General features: G+C 52.9%; 9 protein-coding genes and 1 non-coding gene across 10 annotated transcripts; 7 read left to right on the top strand and 3 right to left on the bottom strand.

The window, feature by feature from the left end:
* Positions 1 to 815: 815 nt before the first annotated feature.
* LTS14_004956 (uncharacterized protein) lies at positions 816 to 1,208 on the top strand (the record flags this gene model as incomplete). Its single annotated transcript, XM_064837655.1, has 1 exon — positions 816 to 1,208. The coding sequence occupies one exon, from the start codon at positions 816 to 818 to the stop codon at positions 1,206 to 1,208; it is 393 nt and encodes a 130-aa protein (XP_064694978.1).
* Positions 1,209 to 1,856: 648 nt separating this feature from the next.
* Positions 1,857 to 2,888, top strand: LTS14_004955 (uncharacterized protein; the record flags this gene model as incomplete). Its single annotated transcript, XM_064837654.1, has 2 exons — positions 1,857 to 2,187; positions 2,329 to 2,888. The coding sequence occupies 2 exons, from the start codon at positions 1,857 to 1,859 to the stop codon at positions 2,886 to 2,888; spliced, it is 891 nt and encodes a 296-aa protein (XP_064694977.1).
* Positions 2,889 to 2,900: 12 nt separating this feature from the next.
* On the top strand, positions 2,901 to 4,384 carry LTS14_004954 (uncharacterized protein; the record flags this gene model as incomplete). Its single annotated transcript, XM_064837653.1, has 2 exons — positions 2,901 to 3,187; positions 3,241 to 4,384. 2 exons carry the CDS (start codon positions 2,901 to 2,903, stop codon positions 4,382 to 4,384), a joined length of 1,431 nt encoding a protein of 476 aa, XP_064694976.1.
* A 617-nt stretch (positions 4,385 to 5,001) lies between these two features.
* On the top strand, positions 5,002 to 5,871 carry LTS14_004953 (uncharacterized protein; the record flags this gene model as incomplete). Its single annotated transcript, XM_064837652.1, is given in 2 exon segments — positions 5,002 to 5,453; positions 5,469 to 5,871. 2 exon segments carry the CDS (start codon positions 5,002 to 5,004, stop codon positions 5,869 to 5,871), a joined length of 855 nt encoding a protein of 284 aa, XP_064694975.1.
* A 210-nt stretch (positions 5,872 to 6,081) lies between these two features.
* LTS14_004952 (uncharacterized protein) lies at positions 6,082 to 6,927 on the bottom strand (the record flags this gene model as incomplete). The annotated part of the gene is made up of 1 exon (XM_064837651.1): positions 6,082 to 6,927. One exon carries the CDS (start codon positions 6,925 to 6,927, stop codon positions 6,082 to 6,084), a length of 846 nt encoding a protein of 281 aa, XP_064694974.1.
* A 1,039-nt stretch (positions 6,928 to 7,966) lies between these two features.
* Positions 7,967 to 8,977, bottom strand: LTS14_004951 (uncharacterized protein; the record flags this gene model as incomplete). The annotated part of the gene is made up of 1 exon (XM_064837650.1): positions 7,967 to 8,977. One exon carries the CDS (start codon positions 8,975 to 8,977, stop codon positions 7,967 to 7,969), a length of 1,011 nt encoding a protein of 336 aa, XP_064694973.1.
* Positions 8,978 to 9,505: 528 nt separating this feature from the next.
* On the top strand, positions 9,506 to 9,605 carry LTS14_004950. Its single transcript has one exon. It is a non-coding gene; the product is annotated as a tRNA-Glu (tRNA).
* A 456-nt stretch (positions 9,606 to 10,061) lies between these two features.
* On the top strand, positions 10,062 to 11,040 carry LTS14_004949 (uncharacterized protein; the record flags this gene model as incomplete). The annotated part of the gene is made up of 2 exons (XM_064837649.1): positions 10,062 to 10,221; positions 10,292 to 11,040. 2 exons carry the CDS (start codon positions 10,062 to 10,064, stop codon positions 11,038 to 11,040), a joined length of 909 nt encoding a protein of 302 aa, XP_064694972.1.
* An 81-nt stretch (positions 11,041 to 11,121) lies between these two features.
* Positions 11,122 to 13,559, bottom strand: LTS14_004948 (uncharacterized protein; the record flags this gene model as incomplete). Its single annotated transcript, XM_064837648.1, has 2 exons — positions 11,122 to 12,167; positions 12,224 to 13,559. 2 exons carry the CDS (start codon positions 13,557 to 13,559, stop codon positions 11,122 to 11,124), a joined length of 2,382 nt encoding a protein of 793 aa, XP_064694971.1.
* A 533-nt stretch (positions 13,560 to 14,092) lies between these two features.
* MAK5 (ATP-dependent RNA helicase) lies at positions 14,093 to 16,381 on the top strand (the record flags this gene model as incomplete). Its single annotated transcript, XM_064837647.1, is given in 2 exon segments — positions 14,093 to 14,888; positions 14,904 to 16,381. The coding sequence occupies 2 exon segments, from the start codon at positions 14,093 to 14,095 to the stop codon at positions 16,379 to 16,381; spliced, it is 2,274 nt and encodes a 757-aa protein (XP_064694970.1).
* Positions 16,382 to 16,676: the final 295 nt, after the last annotated feature.

Below are 16,676 nucleotides of genomic sequence, written 5' to 3'. Positions count from 1 at the left end.
GACCTGTCGTCGGGGGATGTCCACTCGATAGATCATTCTGTTGCCCTCATGTCGCTCCTGCGTAAAGACAACCTACAGTTCAGGCGTCCTGTCGCAAAGGTCGAAATCGGGCCTAGCGCCGCGCTTTCATGCAAGTCGGAAAAGGGTACATGCCAATTTCCACCCTACCCGCGCTACTGGAAACACTCTTCACTAACAGCTCACGACCATTGGCCGTACCACATCAAATTGTGTCATTCGGAACGTGGAATTGAATCGCTCGACAGGGGTGCCTGTGCTAAGAGTCTTCTGCAGTCGCCGTTCAAGCATATATTATACTCGGTAGGTGTCCGCGTGAAGAGTGTCTTTGAGCACAGCCCTGATCTCTTGTATACAACACAACTCACACACACACACACTCACTTGACAACAACGCTGCTGCGACTGCGACTCTACGACGGCTCGAGGCTCGTATCACGCTCATTTACCAGGACAAAGGAATCGATCAGATTGCTCTTTCAGCACGAATCATTATCAGCGCTTTGTGCGACAGACTCATTGAGGCTCCGTCTCAGACACTGTCACGGACTCGTTTCGTCTTGAGTACTTCGTCTACCTCGTCGTCGCACGATCGTTACTGGACACTTCTTGGTCTCCTCACACTCTTTTGACTGTACATACAGGTCGCTACTGCTTCGAACGACAATCCGTCAACACATTTCAACACACACTCGTTTGTCGCATTCCAGTGCAGCGTCACACTACCCGGTACCGCCACAACAGGTCCACCACATTCCTTCCAGAAACTCCACGATCTAGAACGACCATCGAACGATATGCGCTTCACTTCGCTTTTCGCAGCCGCCGCTGCATTGACATGCAGCACCGTCGGTGCCCAGGAGACTCTGGAGTCGACACAGAGGCAGGTCATCACCAGTGCCACTACCACGTACACAATCACGCGCACCGTCGAGCGTGTCGTACAGACGGCCTATGCCACTATGAGCGGTAACGGCACTTCACCTGCTTCGACGACTGTGGGTCCGAGCTCAACGATCTATGCGTACGGTAATGGCACCATCAGCTCCACAGGTGCCGCCCATCCGTCCGCAAGCGCAGGCAATCAAACCGCACGACCGCTACCCCAGACAGGCAGCGGCTCGACGATCAGCATGGACTTCGCCGCCATCGTCGCCGTCGCAGGCATGGCCGGCATGCTAGTACTATAACTTCCAGCTCAACCAAGCCCTTCACACTCTTTCTTGTGCTTTCAAAAAATTACTTTGGACGCGCTGCTTGGCAGTATAGCTCGACACCTTCTTTAACACTTGGCGGATCGGCAGGGACGACGATTTCATGCTCAAATGGATTTATGATGGAGTTGTCTTTATGCATTGCCTTTGTTGTGCCTACGGGCCCGGGCTTGCTTTCCTTGGACGACAGGGGAGGGTCCTTGTGGAATTGGGTTGGACGGGTTCCTTCCTGGGTGGGACGGAGAGCTTTTCATGGTACCGTGTACTGTTTTCGTTTATGTACATTGTACTGCCAATATTGGTTTGGTGAATTGTGACTTTGCTCAGTCCGTTTCTCAGCTTTTGTGATTCACACTTCTTCCTCCTTGTCCATACGCTGAGCCTCACGCCTCGTGATCTGTTACCTTTCCTGGTTATGATGATAATGTTGTCCGGTATATTCAAAGACGTTGTGAGTTTAGGTGGAGCACTTCTTGAGCCGAGACATATTAGTGACGTAGCCCTGAAGCTGTTTCACGTGCGTGAAGATCGGAAAGGCAAGAGCACACATGACTGTTTATTTTGTAACCTTTGTCAATCCAACACGTACACGTCGACCTCGATTGGGGCGTACCAGTACCCAACATGCAACGAGTCAAGAACATCGACTACGATGAGGACGAGCTGTACGATGACGGCGACTACGAGGAGCAAGACGAAGGATACACGGAAGAGGATCGCAACCAATTCGCGGTCTTGACACCTGTAGTGCGAGTGGAGCTAGAAGAGGCAGGACTTCAGGCTTCGGACAGAGAAATCGAGGACGCCCTATGGAATTACTATTGGGATGTTGGAAAGAGTGTCACGTTTCTCAAGAACAACCGCAAGCCAAAGACACAACCGCAGCAGTCTGCGAAGAAAGAGAAGCCGAAGAGCAAATTTGATGAGGCGGCTGAGAAGAGTGCACAAGAATCAGGTGAGTCAGTCGCTGTTTTGCGTATCCGTTCTTTCATGATGGCTGGCTGTGGGCCAGGGCATTTCTGGGAGCAGAAGCGAAGAGGTGGGTCACGTTCATCCTTGTGAGCTCAAGGAGACTGTGCTGATGCGCCGACGATAGACCTGGATCGTGCTGCAACAGCCTCCGACTGGTTTCGAGATGTGGCCTGGACCATGCCATTGCAGAAGCAGGCCTCGCTTGTTCCGAGCAATCACCTACCACGACAAATGATGCTCGGAGGCTCTTCAAAACTTGCCAAGCTGGCAGAAGAGCGGCGCAAGAAAGGCGCTGCTTCTTCTAGTGCCGCGAACAGTACAAGTTCCTTGAGCTCACTGGATAGGCTCTCGAAGGCGAAGACTACGATCGAGAACGAGAAGCCTGCTGCAGATGCGCCTCCTGAACTACGCAGGTATGCAATCAGAAGGAAGCGCGAGCCTACTCCCCCACCACGAGAGCCAACACCGCCGCTAGCTGAGCCCGAGGAGGAGAAGCCCGATATCAGAGCTTCGCCGACGGAATTTGCACGCACGTTGGCAACGAGCTTGCCTGGCGGACATAGACCAAATATGTCTCTATCCGAGGTTCTTGGTGCAGAGGCAGCGGACGATCCATTCAAAGTACCGTCACCGGACGACACTGTTCGCCAAGCACAGCAGACCAGCAAAGGATTGATGAGATGAGCAACACTGACAATGTATACGAATACAGGCAGCAACACATTATCAACGAAGCAGAAATCAAATGGTCTAGTGAAGAAAACTGAAGCTCTTAGGCTGGACAGCAACGCCACTGCTCCATCATCACAACCAAAGATCAAGAGCAAAGGCTTGGACGTGCCTAAGCTGTGGGAGGATGGGAAAGCACGACGGAAACCATCAGCAGCTTTTGTGGTCATTGGTCATGTCGATCATGGCAAGAGTACACTCATGGGTAGATTACTGCTCGATACGGGAGCTGTAGCGCAACGTGATATTGATAAGTACGCTGCTCTGTTTGTCTAATATCACGCTTTATGATACTAATCTATCTCAGGTATCAGAAACAAGCTACTGAGCTCGGCAAATCATCTTTCGCTCTGGCATGGGTAATGGACACCGGCACGGAAGAGCGCGAACGTGGTGTCACGTTCGACTTTGCGCAACATCACTTCAGCACTGAAAGCACAGACTTCACGATTCTCGACGCACCCGGACATCGAGACTTCGTTCCGAATATGATTGGTGGTGCCTCGATAGCTGATATGGCGGTGCTTGTGGTGGACGCGAATCAGCTCGAGTCGGGGATGAAGGGGCAGACGAAGGAGCATATACTTCTGGCGAAAGCTGTGGGCCTCGACAGGATCATCGTTGCTGTGAACAAGCTCGATTCGACAATGCCTACGTGGAGTCGGGAAGCGTTCGAGAAAGTACAGCTGGCTGTGACGAAGTTACTGCGGGAGTCCGGCTTCAGGGAGGAGAAGATCACTTTCGTGCCGTGCAGCGGCTTGAGTGGGCAGAACGTTGCGAATAGCCCGAGTGGTAGAGAAGTAAACTGGATTGCGCAAGCGAAGCTCCCTACGCTACTGCAGGCTCTCGAAACGTCGTCTGGGGCCGAGACGACACAGGACGATATGCGTAAACCTCTGCGCATGCAAGTCGTCGACTTGTTCCGAGGTAGCATCACGAACCCGCTTTCTGTCTCTGGCCGGATTTCATCAGGCAGCGTACAGATCGGAGATTCCGTCACTTTCCAGCCAGCCGGCGAGATCGCGACAGTCAAAGCGATAGAGGTATCCGACGAGCCGAATGACTACGCGGTTGCTGGTCAAATTTGTACACTACATCTCCAGGACATCGAGGCACAGCACATCAAGCCTGGCGACGTATTATGTAATATCTCGTTGCCCGTCACTGTGGTCAAAGACCTGACGATGCTTGTGGGCGTGGTCGACGCTCTGCTCCCACAACCAGTTGACGTTCATATCGGACGCCTTCACGTCCCAGGCGTCATCAGACAGTTCATTGAGACGGTGGATCAGAGAGGAGAACGGTTGAAGAAGAAGCCTAGGTTGCTGAAAGAAGGCCAACGAGCTCGGATCAAGGTGAAGCTGGAAAATGGCGCTCCCATCGAGTCAGGCGAGCGTGTCGTGTTGCGTAGCGGCGGAGTGACTGCTGCGTACGGAGTGGTAGTAGAGTGATTAGTCTTCACCATGACCACAGCGCCCGAAAACGATGCCGAATTGAAAAAGGCGATCGTGTTATCGGCGCAATCGCGGCAGTACCCGCTCTGAATCACGCCATTCACCTCGCCTCGACCGAAAGCGCATCCTACCACCGACTCCACTCGAACCAGCCAAGCCTGCCCTGTCCTTCCTCACCGCAGCTTGGTTAGCTTTCGCGACAAACCCCAAGAACGCGCTATTTAGTGTTCTTCTCGCGACCGTACCTCGCTTCGTACATGTGCGCTCACATAATCTATGACGCTGTTGTAGTGCGTTGCTATCGGTGCCTGGGCCGGAAGCTTCAGCCTCGCATCCGAGTGGCCGTTGGGTTTTGGGTAGAATAATTAATAGGTTCGAGAACGTTTTGGGGCGCTTTCTTGGTTCTGGTTGCGTCGTTAGTGTCGTTGAGGTCTATGTCATGGTCTTGATCTTTAGATCATTACTTTCTGATTGCACATTCACTTCTGGGATTATTCACGGCGGCGAGCAGCAGCTTTAGCTGTGACATGGATTCACCACGAGCGCCGAAGCGACGAAGACTCTCTTGCCCGGCCAAGGGATCGAAATCCGCGATGAGTAGCGTTGATTCCAACATGCTACGCATAGACGAGTTCAAGGACGATGGCAGCGATGTGGCCTCTTCAGCGGACATGGACGATCCGTTGAACACGCCGCCCGCTACCGAAAATGATCTTCCGCTGGCTCTCGAAGACTCGAAAATGGCGGCCCCATCTAGCAAGCTAAAAAGCTTCCTCGATCGCGCAGTCCAGATTCTGGCCACCGAGGCAGCAGCACTGGCGGCCGTCAAAGAACTATATAGGACCTCGACCATTGCCCAACAAGGACTCCGCATAGCAGTGGATGCTATCCTAGAAACCCAGCGAACGGCGAACAAGCTCGTCATCTGTGGCGTCGGCAAGTCTGCGTACATTGCCCAGAAGTTGACAGCGACCTGCAAGTCCCTGAGCATCCGAGCCAGCTTCCTGCATGCCTGCGAAGCTGTCCATGGGGACCTGGGCGATGTTCGAGCTGGGGATGTACTGCTGTTCGTCAGCTACAGTGGCAAGACACCGGAACTGCTGAATCTGCTACCGCATCTTCCCGCTGGCATCACGACGATGGCGTTATCTTCACATTTGCAGGTCGCAGACTGTCCGCTGCTATGTGATGCTGAAGTCGGCATCTTACTACCAGCACCTATACCGGAACGTGAGGAGACGACGTTCGGTGTCGCGGCCCCGACGACAAGCACAACCGTTGCACTTGCTGTGGCCGATATGCTCGCCTTGACAGTGGCGGACGAGATGCATCGGGATCGCAAGGATGCTGTTTTCAAACGGAATCATCCTGGCGGCGCGATTGGTATTAATGAGCGAGCAGCAGTGAAGCGGAAGCGAAGAGGGGAGGATGTGGTTGCGCTTGAGCTACCTAGTCCGAGTATTTCGGGCAACGACGATGGGTAGTAGTTGGATAGATTAGGGTAGCAATGCCACGACAGACAGAATGATGCATGAGTAATGATTATTATGGCCAAAACTCTGTGGATACTCGAATATTCTTGCAAGTCATGCTACTCTACACCATACGCTACACAACGCTAGATCGTGAAAATTCATATGCCTGCACGACCAGCGCCAAGCTTCATCAATTCATCCATCCAAAACATACAACTCTCAATAAACATCCCTCCTCCTCCCTCTCCTATCCAATCCCTCATCATAATCGTAATCCCTGGACGAATGATAACTCTTCGACCTCCCGTCCACATTACTATAACTCCGCCTCTGCTTCCCGTACTCGTGTCCACCAACCCCACCCAACACCGCACCACCTATCGTCCCCAGACCCGGGAAAATCAAATCGCCTATCAATGCGCCGCCGCCAGCTCCCAAGAAAGTGCTGACGGAGTTCTTGCCCTTCTTCTTCTGCTGCGTTGACTGATCGTGGTGGTGATGATGGTGGTGCCGGCCGCTGCTTCCACGATCTCGACTCACGCTCCGGCTGTCGTAGTCGTAGTCGCCTTGGTAGGGAGTCACGGCTGGTCTGTAGCCTGAGCTACCTGAGGCTCGGCGTTGTGTTTCGGTGGGTGGTGGTGGTGCGAGGCCATTTGGGAAAGGGTAGCCTGATTGGGGTTGGGGAACGGGTGGGCGATAAGGTGGTTGTTGAGGTTGGCCGTACTGCCCTGGTGACGCTTGGGCGTGGACTACATTGTGCATGGCGGAGGGCCGGTGGTTTTGTTTGTCGGGTGGGTAGGCGTGGGTTTCGGCTGGACCGTAGTTGTTGGTGGGTGCGAAATTCACGTGCGGTTGGGGTCGGTTTTGAGGTGGTGGCTGAGAGTGTGGACGCTGGTGGTCGGAGAATTGGGAGTAGGGTGGCGGTGCGTCGGAGACTGGGTAGGGTAAGGTGCTGTTGCTTTGCTGAGGCGGATATGGATATTGCTGCTGAGGTCTCGGTGCTTGGACTGCTGGCGCCTGAGGCATGTTGCCGCCGCCAGGATTATAGTAGTCTGCCGCCGCCATCGTGTGCTTCGTGCTTGCTCTCGCTGATCCTCTGTGTGGCGGAGATTTGAGTGGGATGGTGACTCTGATATTGGTGGATAATAGTGTCAAGTGAAGAGAGAATACTAGTACACTGTTTGTTGGAGTACGTGAAGGGAGGTGATACGAAGGGTTACACCAGGGCTGTGCTAATATGTGGTTGTCTGCTAAGCGTCGGAGGCTACCACACCCGATACGTACTGGAAGGTCATCGAATAAAATCAGCTGATGCACGACAAGGCTTGAGTCACTATTTCACCGGAGCCGGTCGCCTTGTGCTTCGGCCGGTGAGACAATAGTGACAGTCTTTACCAAGCAAGAAGTTTATGTCTCATGACACTACCGCTGGTGCTCGGCATTTTTGAACCGTTGTGTAATTCTACGTCATACGCTACTTTCTACGCCCCGCAATAGCCGGTGAATGCTGGAGATCGCACCACCTTACGACCATTGTCATCAAATATCATCTTCGCCCACGTTGCGACGACTCGCCCAAAGGCTCCTTGACCATACATACATGTACGCATGCAAGCTAGCCCGGGGTATCATACGACGTGGGGCGTGGCCGGAGATTGATCGTTTCTGTATGTCGCGGTCGACTAACTGCTGTGAGGCCGCCTCTGTGCTTCTGCTCAACTGTGGACCTCGCCCGACGAGCAAAAGGGCGCATTACAGCCTCCACATCTTGCGCTGGCAGATCGCTTATCGACGGCCCTCTGACAGTATCGAGGTCGCCACGTGTGCAGACCACTCACGCCCTCGCCTGTTATCGAGGCTGCCTGAAGTATCTTTCCTTTAGAAGCCCTTCCGCTAGCACAGCCTAGCAGAGCAGATGGCTGTCAATCTTTGCATCCAGACCTCCAGGAGTCGCAATTGATTCGATCTAGCCACGGCTATCAGTCGGCAAGAGATTTCGAAGTATGACGAACGAAGTATTGGTCCAGCTTGCGTGCGATGGTCCACGTCGATCTCTCATCGGGCCCATCCGCCTCAAGTAGCGTGTCGCTCTATCAAGCAGTATTCAGGGTCCTGGGTCGTTGAAGAATATATGTGAGCTGTGGGATGTCACTGGCCTCTGCAGCGCCATGGCAGTCGTGGCCGGCACCTCAGAAGCATTGCGGACGGTCCGTACAACGATCTTCCGCTCTTGTCGTTCAGCACGCCTCTGGATATTTGTTCTCATGTCCGTCGCTATAGATCCATTCTCAGCGGCCGACTCGATAGTACACCCCATAGCCGTGCCTGCAAAGACGTGAGGTGCGACTATTGGGCTGTGCTTTGCAGGAGACAGTTTTCCAGAATATTTCAGCAAGTCGGCAGCCACGCTTCCAGGTGTTGATTGGTCTTTCAGCGCCATCAGAAGCATAGCTTGAAGTGTGTACGCCGCATCGTTGCCGGCATTGTGTAGATTGTAAGCATCGACGTCCAGGCTCAAAAGCAGCCGTTGCAAGGCAATCGACTTCTTCTTCGTGCCACCTGCCAGCTTTTGCGTATCCATGGTCGCCTTGGTGCCACCGTCTACTGCTACATTAAAGCCCACTTGCTTGAGGAATGAAGTGTCGCTGCTGGCGTTGTGGCCAACAAAGATTACGTCTCGACCTGTCTTGCTCAATGGCTTGTCAAAGTCGGCAGCCTCATGCAAGCGAGTCGGGTCATCAAAGATGTTTTGTAGCACTCGCCTGGCATCTGCCAGCTTAATCCATGTACTAGTGCCGAAGTTGAAGGCTTCCGGGCAGCCTTTGACGAAGTTCTTGTTCTTCAGTAATCCGTACTCGATTGGCTTGAAGTGACCATACTTGATTTTCTCGATCCACTGTTTTGCTTCAGCACTTCTCTGATCTAGCTCTCTAGTGTCCAGAACAGCCACGCCTATCTCGGTGATCTTGTGGTGGGCATGCTCGAACGCTTCACAGTCGATGCAGACAAAGATGGGATGGACGGTGAGAGCAGCATCTCCATTGGCTGGTGTCAGTCCCAGCATCTGCCGCAGGGCATACAATGATGAGGCGACTGGAGTGCTGCCCCTCGCCATCATTGCTACCGCAGAGGCCACAGATATAGGAATCTCCACACTCTCTGATGATGGACGCCAAAGATGCTCAGCAGTCGTCCATTGATACACTCTCGTGATCACTTTCGTGAAGTAGGAGATCCGGCGGCACAAGCAAAGTGGTGGGCGGGCAACGAGATTCTTGCGTATCTGTGCCCCGAAGGATCTAGAGTCAAGGCGGCCTGCGCGATTGCATATACGGAGCGCATAGCTGGGCATATACCGGTGTAGCTTTGTTCTTTCGTGGTGGTGCTGACTGTTGGGCTTCTTCCGAGTTGGTACAGGGCGGTACTTGCAGCACCATGTGATTCGATGGGATGATGAGACCTTAGACTCACGTCTGATCGTCCAAGTCCGTTTTTAGATGCGACCTTGATTGGCATCCAGATCCGAGTTGATGTTCCTGGGATGCGCATGTCGGTCCCGCACATCTCTGCCCGAGAAATGGGACTATTTCGGGCTCGTAAATGTGTGCATCATGTACGGACGCCGCAAGAGAGTCTTCCACAATCCGGTGTGGTCTAGTGGCTAGGATTTCTCGCTCTCACGTGATCAGTAACATGATCTAGCATGGCCCGAGGAGGCAGGGGTTCAATTCCCCGCACCGGAAGATCTTTTTGCCGCGCCGGAACATCCTACGCCATAAATTTAGAGCTGTCCTTTTACCGCATAACCGGGAGCGAAGTCAAGAAGAGTTGAGGCGAACTTCCTTCGCGGACTCCATGAATCCTTGTAGCAACACGGCCATGGACTGCTATGCCGGTCCATGCAATCACTTCCTCCTGATAGAAGCAGTCAGGAGATTCCGCGCCAGACCTTCCTCCTCACGCTCCATCATTCGTCGCTTATGTTTCCACTCTTGGCGGGCGACTGTGACCCTTCTTGAGCTCCACAACATTGACCAACAGACAAGGAGAATTGATAAAGCAAATTCACAAGTGGTAGGTTTCATGTCTCTGCCCATCCTCGACCTTACACCACACATTCGTATAGCTTCTGGCGATCTCGTTTTCTCTTTTCTGCTCGGCGTGTAGCAGACAAGCCCGACTATCAGAACTTCACAAACATGGGTGACCGCGATACCCTGTCCTCGAGGCAGATACCGTTCATGAAACTGTCGGATGGCTCTCCAGGGTCTCTTACCGCTCCGCCAAAGCCGTTATCAAATGAATTGAAAGCTGGCGACCGAGCAACGGCTCGTTTCGCCGTGCAGGGCAATGTTGTGAGTACGTAGAGCGTAAGCGCGATCCCCTCGTCTCTGAATTGAAAATTTACATGATGCTGATTCAATGGCAGTCACCGGAGGAGCAGGTACTCTAGGTCTATCAGCCGCACGAGCACTTCTCGAACATGGAGCCAGTGGCTGCTGCTTATGGGATCTGGAGTCAACACTACGATCGTCTCAGGCGGATGTGCTGGCTTTGGCCAAAGATTTTCCAAAAGTCCGGGTCTTTGGTGTTGCAGTCGACGTGACCGACGCCGCAGAAGTAGCCGAAGGGGTCCAGTCCGTCGTACAGACTCTCGGCAGCATTGAGCACCTTTTCTGCTTCGCTGGAATTGTTGGTGTCGTGTCTGCCATCGACATGACTGATGCTCAGTGGCGTAAGACACTTGATGTCAACACTACTGGTGCTTTCCTGTGCGCCCAAGCAGCTGCCAAGCAAATGTCGAAGCAAGGCACCGGTGGATGCAGTGTTACATTGACAGCGTCCATCTCGGCACACCGCGTCAACTTCCCACAGCCGCAAGTTGCTTACAATGTTAGCAAAGCAGCGATTGTGGCATTGAAGTCGAGTCTGGCTGCTGAGTGGGCGAACTATGGCATCCGGGTCAACTCACTCTCTCCGGGCTACATGGACACTATCTTGAATGCTGGCGGTGGAGCACTGGAGGAAGCTAGGGGTGTGTGGGCAAGCCGCAATCCAATGGGAAGGATGGGTGCCGTTGGTGAGCTAGACGGGATGTGTGTGCTACTTGCAAGCAGAGCGGGCAGCTACATCAACGGTGCGGACATGGTCATCGATGGCGGAGCCGTGGTGTTTTAGTCAGTCGTCACGATGACGTCGAATGCTCCAGAAGACGGGTGCCAGAATATATACACAATACATCTTGACGAACACGCATGCTTATGCTACACCAAACCCCTCCATCCCATACTTCACCGCCATGGTCAACTTTGTGTTCAAGATATCCGCCGAGCTGTACACAGGCAGGTTCAGTGTTCCAAAGCATGTTGAGCTTGTAGGTAGACGCTCGTCGTCCGTGCCTGGACTATGCTGGATGACGAACGTAATGTCCTTTTCACCACCTATTGGAACCCGCTCAGCAGCTGTAACGAATTTGACTAGGCCCATCTGTTCTGCTTCGCTCCAGGTTGAGATGACTCGCCAGAAAGCCTGGATATACGGTTCATTCGCAACATACCCCTCGTACCGTGTCGCTCGCCGGAGCTCCTGAATGTCCAGATTCGACGTACCCTCGATGTGATGTTTCAGCTCAGCTGGTGTGAAAATTGATAGTGTGTGTGGATCTATGATCCTGTAGAAGCCCTTCATCAACGCCTCCCACTGTGGTACTACCGAATAGTAGGCCATCCATAGCATGTACTTTTCTGCGAACTTCTTCCAATCGGTTATTGGTGGTGCATTTTCCGGCACTTGTATCATTCTCCAACCAGGCCACTTGAGCTCCGAGACATCCATTCCCGCTGAAGAGCCATACATTGGGACTGCCTGGTACACATTCATCGTATGCGTGTACTCATCACCTGTGCGGAATCTACCACCATATGAAGCCGAGACCCGCAGACCGTTTGCTTCGAGTGAGAAGCCGTCATCTATGTCCTCCTCCGCGTGATCTAGCATGTACTCGAGGGAGCTGGACTCCACTGGCCAGTCAGATATGAACGAGGGGGGCCAGATGCTAGGCTTTCTTCCGACAGGTCCATCAAGCAGAATTCTGTAAAAAGTCTCGTGCATACTTATCGGCAACGTGATCCCGTTGTAGGCAGCCAATGCTAGCAACGTACCAAGCAGCTCGAATTTGTGCAATGGTTGGATACTTCCAGGTCTGAGATAATTCGTGCCCGTAGCGTCGTTTGTAGTGAACATGCCGGCGTCTTCGGCGTAGGCTTCTCGACAGACAAGGTTGAAGAACTCAATCTGAACGCCACCTAAGAGATCCGTTAGCTACTTGGCAGATGACGTTTCGCACCGCGCCACAACCTACCAAGATCTTGACCAAGCTCGAGATCATCTGCTTCCGCCATCCACACCCTCAACGGCCGGAAGAGCTCATTGTTCCTCCGCTGCCATAGTTGATCGTACGCGTCCTGTAAAACATGATCTCGGCGAATTTTGAGGACTAGAGCTTGCTCCTCATTATGTCTGAGCCTGCCGTCGGGCTGCTGGATTCGAAGCCTGGACGACTCTGTGCGCTGCCGATTACCTGATGCCTTCTCGGACACGGACCATGCTTGCAGCATCCTTTGCCAATTTATAGAGCGGAAATAGACAGCCCGTTGTGTGGTCGTAAACAAGAAGTCGAATTGCAAAAGGTGGCAGACGGCCGGACTGTAGGGCAGTACGACTTCGCGGTCCAGCTTAGAGCTTCGCTGCGTTTCGGATGCGTAAGATCCAATGTACCAAGGCATGTGACTGCAATCTGCTACGCCACATCGGCTCGCAAGCTCAGTCCAGCTTTGTGCGATTTCAAGGGAGGAGAGTCGAGTTGACACGCCTTCGATCAAATAGTAATCCAACATAGCAGGAGAAATTGTATCTGTTTTGTTTTTGATGGCATCGATCAAGAACAACGCGGCGAACTCGACATTGTCCCTCTGGACGACAGGCGTACCTCGCCAATGCGTGAGAAACAACTTCTTAAGCCAGAGAACGAAGCAGAGCAGAGTCGATTCACTCATTTCGGTGGTATGAGCTACAAGTCGCATTATCATGCTCCGGGTATGATAGCTGGAGCCAAGCTTGTGCGCAAGAGGATCCAGCTCGACATTCAGTTTGTTCGTAGGCCCGATGGTCGAGAATGCGCGATACAGCATCGCCGATTGTCCATTGGGATCGCGCATGCAATTTGTCATATCACTGGCCCGATCATCGAGTTGTGAACGGAACGCCACAACTTGCAAGATGTGCACAAGAAGTCGGCTCGTCGGCTTCTCGATTTCAACATGATCTAGTATTCGAAGCCAGATGTTCCACTTGGCATCGGCTGGAGTTCGCTGATCACAAGCTGGATATGCGTGGCCTGCGCTTATCAAGCGATTGGCGAAGACGTACTGCTGAGGTGATCCCGAAGGAGCGTCGGCCAGACAGGTTTGTAAAGCAGCGTTCATGATGGTCGCAGCAGTTTTGTTGCTGACTATATTCCCACCAGCGGACGAAAATGGCCTCAACAGAGTATTGACAGCCCGATGGTAATGCTCGAGGCCTGAAGGGTCCACCTTGATGCCATCGGCTTGTGGCGTGCATATCTTGCGTATCGAGAATGTGTCGCAGAACAATTGCTGGAAAGACGACGGATCGCGTTTCTCATCGGCTGAAGCCATGGCAACACTCGACTCGGGAACCACATTGTTGTCAGCGGGGCTGCTGTAGTGATTGCATAGATGCTTGCGTGGCGAAGGTCCACTGATTGTAGCCAACGCTATGGCGCGAGCTGATCGATTAGTCCATCTGCGAACTGGCCGGTCGAAATCGTTGTGTTTGCCAGTATCGCACAGAGGTTCGTGACAGTCCGAAGACCCACAGCCATTAATTAGCTGACCAACATATTGAGAAAGTAGGTCTTGGAGCTGCAATGCCATGCTATGTAGAAATGCTCTGGCAGTGCTGGGTGAACCAAGGTCGATGATGTTCGCGTTTGAGTCAGCAGTCCCATGGCTTCAGCACGGCGGCAGCATGTGTATGCTCTGCGGCACAAACGACAGCAAAGCAGGTGCAAGGATTATAGAAGCGAGAGGGGACCGCGCTAAGTTTAAGCTTATCCGCGCCACGACTGCGCCACAACAAATCTTCGTATGCCGAAATCTCAAGCAAAAATTACAGATAGCAGATAACTCAATCCAACCCAGCGCATGTGATGGCGGTGCAGACTGTAAGGAAGCGAAAGGCCGCAGCACCTAAGCAGGAGGTCACTCAACACAAAAAACAAAAGATCGACTTGGGACCGAAGCCCACGACTGATCGTGGCAAACTCATCGTCCCTGCCGGAGCATTGCAATGGAAGGACGCTACCCTACCGGACCGTCTTGATGACTACGAAGGATTCTTTGGGCTCGAGGAGATAGACGACGTCGATATTGTCAGAGACGGAACCAGTGGCAAGGTCTCATTCGTGTCTAAAGCACCACAGCGTGTTGAAATCCAGGCTCGGCACAATGGCACGACTGAGGATGAGTGGGCTGGCTTCAGCGATCACGAAGATTCTGCGAGCAGTGCGGTTTCGGCCAAAAAGCCGAAGAACACCAAGAAGACTGGCTCTGAAGTTAAAGCGGTTGCACTTGCGAAGTCAGCGAAGCCTAGCAGCACACTAGCAACCGCATTCACCGAACTTGGTGAGCACGAACAAGATGCTGCAGTCTCGAGAGATGTCGACGTTTCAGCCTGGCGTGATCTCAGATTATCTCCCGATACACTTGCCGCACTATCAAGACTTGGCTTCAGTAAGCCGAGTGCCATCCAGAAAGCCTCGATACCTGAAATCCTGTCCGGGCATGATGTGATTGGCAAAGCCTCGACTGGTTCAGGCAAGACCTTGGCTTTTGGTATACCGATCCTGGAGCGCTATCTGGAGCTACGCAATAAGCGCACGAAAGACAACAAAGTACCTCTAGCACTGATCCTTTCGCCTACTCGCGAACTGGCACATCAACTTGGTAAGCATCTCACAGCTCTGTGTCTCAATGATCTTTTCGAAAGCCCGGTCGTTGCCACTCTCACCGGAGGTCTGTCTCTGCAAAAACAGCAGAGAATCATGAAGCACGCGGATATTGTCATCGGCACTCCTGGGCGATTGTGGGAGATCATGAGTTCTGGACAAGGAACTATGGACGCCATGAAGCAGATTCAGTTCTTGGTAGTGGACGAAGCCGATCGACTTCTAAGTGAAGGCCATTACAAGGAGCTCGAGGAGATCCTCGATGCGCTGGATCGTGAGATTGAGGCTGCAGCAGACGATCAGGATGAAGACGGAGAACAGGTAGACAAGATCCACGACAGACAGAAGCATCTTCGCCAGACTCTCGTCTTTTCAGCTACCTTCGATCGAGGTCTACAGCGTAAGCTTGCTGGGAAAAGTAAGTCAGGCGGTGAGCTCATGAGCAATAAAGAGTCAATGGAGTATCTGCTGGCGAAGCTCAAATTCCGCGACGAAAGCCCCAAATTTATCGACGCGAATCCGGTCAGCCAGCTAGCTACTGGTCTTAAAGAGGGTCTGATCGAGTGCACTGGCACGGAGAAAGATCTTTATCTTTACGCTCTGCTGATGCTGCACTCTAATGCCCGGGCACTGGTTTTCACGAACTCCATTGATGCCGTGCGGCGGATCACACCACTACTGCAGAATCTTGGTCTGCCAGCTGTCGCCTTGCATTCAGGCATGGTGCAGAAAGCACGACTACGATCCGTGGAGCGACTCACAGAAGCTGCGGGTGGGAGGATATCATCTTCGTCCATTTTGGTAGCTACGGATGTGGCTGCCCGTGGTCTCGATATTCCGAATGTCCAGCTCGTCATTCACTATCATCTGCCACGGGCAGCAGATACATACGTGCACAGGTCTGGCCGAACGGCTCGTGCTGGACAGCAAGGATCAAGCATCTTAATCTGCGGACCAGAAGAAGTGGGTGGCGTACGCCGGCTAGTAGCTAAGGTGCACGCACGATCCGCTGCGAACCATGACCAGGAGGCGAGTGATGCCGCCAAGCAAGGCTATTACATCCGAACAATCGACATTGACCGTCGCATCGTCTCTCGCCTCCGCCCTAGAGCGACGCTTGCCAAGCAGATCGCAGACATGACCATCGCAAAGGAGAAACAACATAAGCAGGAGGATTTCTTCCGAAACGCTGCAGAGGAGCTAGGCATGGAGTATGACAGCGAGGAATTGGAGAAGCAGGATAGTGGAAAGCGTGGCCGTGGTAGCAAACGCAAATCGAAAGAGCGCGAAGCGCGTGAAGTTACGAAAGCTGAGGCGGCATCAATGCGGGCAGAGCTGAAGGCTCTGCTGCAACAGAGAGTCAATGTCGGGGTGAGTGAGAAATATCTTACGAGCGGTGGCATCGATATCGAGGAGCTTCTGCGGCAGCAGGACAAAGGGAATGCGAGCACTGACTTTCTTGGTAAGACTGGGGGGCTTGGGATGGAGTAGATGTAATTGCAGAACGTAAGGTCTAGTCTAGCAGTGGGATCTAATTTCGCAGGTTACAAATATCTCTAATAGCTAGTCCATGCTACACATATGCACAACCTCTGTGACTAACGGGATCGTCATGAGCCACCGAAAAGTGATCACATGTACAGTCCAGGTAGCTTCTGTCTCCAAAAGAACAGCAGTACCGCATGTTGCTTCTTCAAGAAGCAACCGGTCTCCCTTATTGTCTCCGAATCACACCACGGTTCCGGAGCCTCACGAGATTGAGTTCCGAGTTGCAGGCTTTCGGAAG

This window comes from Recurvomyces mirabilis (genome assembly GCF_035927965.1).
Source record: "Recurvomyces mirabilis strain CCFEE 5264 chromosome Unknown scaffold_11, whole genome shotgun sequence".
Taxonomy (NCBI): domain Eukaryota; kingdom Fungi; phylum Ascomycota; class Dothideomycetes; order Mycosphaerellales; family Teratosphaeriaceae; genus Recurvomyces; species Recurvomyces mirabilis.
Note: the sequence above shows the minus strand (reverse complement) of the source record. Positions and strands in the feature narration are given on the sequence as shown.